The 4649-nt window shown below is 34.9% G+C and overlaps 1 protein-coding gene across 1 annotated transcript; it reads right to left on the bottom strand.

The window, feature by feature from the left end:
• Positions 1 to 341: 341 nt before the first annotated feature.
• On the bottom strand, positions 342 to 3675 carry LOC112791753 (protein POOR HOMOLOGOUS SYNAPSIS 1). Its single transcript, XM_025834706.3, has 8 exons — positions 3277 to 3675; positions 2888 to 3004; positions 2496 to 2561; positions 2274 to 2377; positions 1439 to 1638; positions 1306 to 1352; positions 1121 to 1148; positions 342 to 756 (listed from the first exon to the last, which is right to left on the bottom strand). Exons 1-8 carry the CDS (start codon positions 3550 to 3552, stop codon positions 695 to 697), a joined length of 900 nt encoding a protein of 299 aa, XP_025690491.1. The 5' UTR covers positions 3553 to 3675; the 3' UTR covers positions 342 to 694.
• Between the last annotated feature and the right edge of the window lie 974 nt (positions 3676 to 4649).

Raw genomic sequence — 4649 nt, 5'->3', positions numbered from 1 at the left:
TGACTTGAGTGTATGTGTATCTACTTCTTTTTAAGTAAATAAATGATTAATTTAATCTATAAATTTCAAAGGATATTAATTTATTTCCTAATACATTTCATGTCATAATCTTTACAATTATATTCTACTCCTGATCATTTTAAGAGACATAAATGATTTGCAAATTACAACTTCATAGACTAAATTGATAATTTTAAGGACTAAAATAAAAACTATTTACAATTTCAAAGAACAAACTAGAACTTCACCCCTTTTTTAATGCTAATAGAGAAGAATCACTTTGGGTAAAGTGCAAAAGGCCAGAAAGTTATAAGCAAATCTGATTGGGTTAAAAAATAAAAGAAAAAGAAAATGGTCAATACCGTTATTGATTTCTAGTTTTGCTTCGAATTTTCTGACATCACCTCTTTAGCTATGACTTCCTAAACAGAAATCACATGATATGATTTGTATATCTATAAGCTGATCTTACATTGCCTGGTTCCTGGCATTGCTATTTACTGAACAGCAGAGGAAGCTAACGAGAAATTTAACCTTGACTCAGTAAGTTAGTCTGTGCTTTGTTGTTAAAATGAGAAAGGACATACAAAGCCACAGTACATTTGGGCAAATTGTGATAGACGTCACCATGCTTCGGCAGCCAGCAGGATATGCTAAGCTGCTCAGTGTGTTGTTCTCAATGCCCCTCGGAAAACTACGGCAACGACAGATCACCCCCCAATTCGTCGATAACTTTCTCCACTTTAACCAACATATCTAGTAACATGAACATGTAACATAAGTATTGTGGGAAAATGTTAGCAGATCTTGCAATATTAACAAAAGAATGCATTCCGCACAAGTCAGTTCATGTTCAGACCACTAATATGTTAGCATAAACAGCATTACACGAATTCCCCCTGATGTTGAGGTGCACAGAAACGGTGCAGAAATATCCAATTCAGCCCAAAGAATAATAAGAAGCGTTCAGGGTTTTCCACTCATGTTTTAAAATAGGAGTGAAGATAAAAATGACAAGACGAATTAAATAAACAGAAATGACACATCATAATGAACGAATGAAACAGAAATAACCATTAAGTAATCCTAACAGATATAAGTGAGAAGGACAGATTGTTACCTTGGAAGGAAGAATCTTCCATGTACCTCTACATCAAAGGAAAATAAATAACATGAAACATGATCAGCAGAGAAAATGTGTTTCCAAATTATTGTCCTTATACAGCATATTATTAATAGAAGCACCATGAATAAGGTGATCAAAAGCATAATCCAACTTTCTTAGCTGAAATTCAAGATATGTACCACAATTTGGGACTTCAGTTCAATTTCCTGGGAAGCAATTGGTTGAGCTGCAAGACATGATTTTGTTCAAATGAAAAAGTTTATGGTATGAAACTAGAACATGTATTATGTTAAAACAAAAAAGTTCACCCACTATGGTTGATCTCAGAGCAATCCATCAGAAGTGTGGTAAAACTGGGTGGCAAAGCTGGGAGGATTCCTGCAATGCTGAAACCAGGTGGTACTTCCATTTCTTGGGTGCCTGAAGGCTGCTTTTCTTCGGTTTTAATACTTCGTGGCATTTGTGGTTTGTAAGTGTCAACGGGAGTCATAAAGCTGGCCTCCTCGCTGGGTCTACAGTCACAGGAAGGCTCAATATATTATATATAGTCTCCACCCTCCATCACAATTTAGTCAAGGTTTAATTATGCTGTTGGTCCCTGTAGTTTTATCAAATTTTTAATTAGATTCTTATATTTTTTTCCTTTCAATTGGGTCTCTATACTACTTTAATTTTGTAATTAAGTCCTTTCTAGTGTAAAAAATTTTTAGAATTAATTGAATATTTTTTCGCAAATTAAAGATATTTATAATTAAAAATTTAATTAAATCTTTGACTACATGTATTTTGGTAAAAATATTATGTTAATTTTAACATTTTTAACATGAAAAGAATGTAATTACAAAATTAAAAGGAGGAACTCAATTGAAAGGAAAAAAAATATAAGGACCTAATTAAATATTTGGTAAAACTATAGGGACTAATAAAATAATTAAACCTTTAGTCAACTCATACTTCAAATAGCTCATGAGAAAAATATATTATTCCTATGGCCACAATTGAAGGGAAATGACGAAAGAACAAAGGATGTCCATGAAAATATGAACAGTGGAGTGAAAGGTTATGTACTAACTATTAAACACAATGATAATTGTCACGTCCTCACATTCCTCCCAATATAGCCCAATTACACAAAACTCCTTTATACCTGTGGCAGTGCTTGTTTGAGGACACGAACTCTGACTGTGATGAAATTTCAGATCCAAAGTCAGTATTTAAAGGTTCTGGATCCTTCTCATCTTTCAGGAGCCCCTGGAAGGGAACATAATCAAGAGTTGACAATCAGTACTATGGTTTCTAGAGTCCAGCCCCTGGTTCCATGTGGGTGAATGGAGATTATTATATTACGATAAGCAACGGTAGAAGTCACCTTCAAAATATTTACAAATGACTGTGCTTCATATAGTGATGGAAACCGCAAAGCAAACTTTTGAATCTGACAAATAAAATAAAAAGCAAGTGTAAAGCTCGTAACAACTCGTATAACTCTCTGATGACCGAAAATTGAGAAAAACAAGCATGGCCGAAAATAATAGCTATGTGTGCTGTGAGATTCAGTTGGTAAAATAAACTAACAATACTGTCACGCCCTGCAAACCCCCAGAATCAACTGTGTATGATGTTACAGATTACAACAGAACAATAATATTATGTAGATCGGAGAGTGACCAGCGAGAAAAAAGTAATCCTATCAGTCTATCACAATATAAAGTTATAGTATCACAATACCAAAATACACAGCATCGAGAACAAAAATCTTACCTCGCCTACGGAATCTCTGAAGCTCACAAGCACAGTTCTGATTCCCCTAGCTGGAAATCCAGAGACGCATGACACCTGAGGCCACGAGAAATGCAGTTTCGAAACGTAGTGCTCTTCCTGCCACAAAAAACACACAACACTGATCAGAATCTAAAAATTCCAAAACTCCATTCTCATCCACTAAAATGGCTTTCGATTGAAGCGTAATCACAAGCAATTCTCGTCAGATAAAAAAGATGCGAATAAAAGAAATACGATCTGAAAAGAACTCCGAATTAAAAGGGAAAAACTGAAGCGAGAAAAGATAAATCGCCGGAAGTAACAAATTAAGTAAGCTAACGAGTAATCGAAAGGTGCAGAATGCAGTAAAAGTGAAAGAAAGGACTGACGAGGAGGTTGGCATTGAATGAGACGGTAAGGATGACGTCGCGGTGGGAGAGGTCGGGGAGGAGGCGGAGGAATGCGACGGAAGGGGAGGAAATCCAGTTGCCGCGGGGAGAACGGTTTCGGAGGCGAGGAGGCAGAGGGAGAAGGCCGGCGGAGGAGGATGGGGATGAGGTTGGATAGGGAACAAAGCGCGCGAAGCAGATCTCCCACTGGTCTCTGATGGTGGTTGCTGAGTTATCAACGTCGTTGCTTGGTATCACCGCCAGAGATCCCGCCATTTTCCCGCTTTCGAGTACCAAACTCGCTCTTCAGTGCTCTCTTTTATACCGTGGATTTCAAATTTAGTCATTCGGTTTCTTCTTCTTCGTCCTTTTTTTTTTTTTAAGTTGAGGTGCAGCTGCTCTTCTTATTCTGGGGAAAAATACTCTAATAAATAGCATTGGACCGTCCTAGGCTAATTATTACCAACAAAATTTAGGATTTTTTAATTTAAATTTAATAAATACATAAAAAACGTAAAAATACATAGAATATGAAATAATGAGCTAAATGTACAATGTATCACATCTCGAATACTGAGAGGTGAAGTGAAAAATAAACACATCTTAGCGACTGAAACTTCGTGCTATGACGATATGACGCCGTGACGTATCTAGGATGCATCCGAGATACGTATTAAGTGGGAGAATGGTGACTGAGCATTTGAGATACGCATAAATTTGGAACAGGATCTCAATATTCGAGATAAGTGTAAAACGCGTAATTCTAGTCTTAGCATCCGAGATATGCTCAGGGTATATATAAGGCCACAACAGTAGAGATTTTCGTTCATTTGAATAGTTTTTAAGAATTATGTGATTTTATAACATCTTAACTTCGAGTTCCTTAAGTACATATGGTCCTCCGACAATATATTCGCGATGGAGACATCAACAAACTAAATGCGATTTTGCACATAATTCGAGCATTGGATTTTATGGTTAGTTTTTTTTTCTCTAAATAAATAATTAGTTTAGATGTTTAGACTTTAGTAACTTAGTTAATGCACCAGGTATTTTTAGTAGGGTAAGTTAGAAGTTGATGTATATTAACTTAGTTAGATATAATATGTTTTAATATTTTTATAATTAATTGTAACTAACTGTAACTTAAGTTAAATAAATCAAATAGTTAAACATAAATTATATATTAAAACATTTGTTCCATCATATTTTTTACTAAACTTATTGTTGAATTAAAGTCATCTAAAATATTATAGTCAGGTTAGAATAGTGCAACATAAATAATTTATTTTTTAAATCTTGCTTAATTGTCCTTTCATTGATTAGTACTGTAAATATTAGCAGTGAAAATTATATTTGTATAGAGTATAATA

The sequence above is a fragment of the Arachis hypogaea genome, chromosome 3, assembly GCF_003086295.3.
Source record: "Arachis hypogaea cultivar Tifrunner chromosome 3, arahy.Tifrunner.gnm2.J5K5, whole genome shotgun sequence".
Classification (NCBI taxonomy): domain Eukaryota; kingdom Viridiplantae; phylum Streptophyta; class Magnoliopsida; order Fabales; family Fabaceae; genus Arachis; species Arachis hypogaea.
Note: the sequence above shows the minus strand (reverse complement) of the source record. Positions and strands in the feature narration are given on the sequence as shown.

Coding starts and splice junctions, on each gene's coding strand:
- LOC112791753 (XM_025834706.3), bottom strand. CDS start 3,552: ATGGCGGGATCTCTGGCGGTGATACCAAGCAACGACGTTGATAACTCA. Junction 2,562..2,887: donor TCAGAGATTCCGTAGGCGAG/GTAAGATTTTTG, acceptor TTTATTTGTCAG/ATTCAAAAGTTTGCTTTGCG. Junction 1,353..1,438: donor TTGCTCTGAGATCAACCATA/GTGGGTGAACTT, acceptor CATGTCTTGCAG/CTCAACCAATTGCTTCCCAG.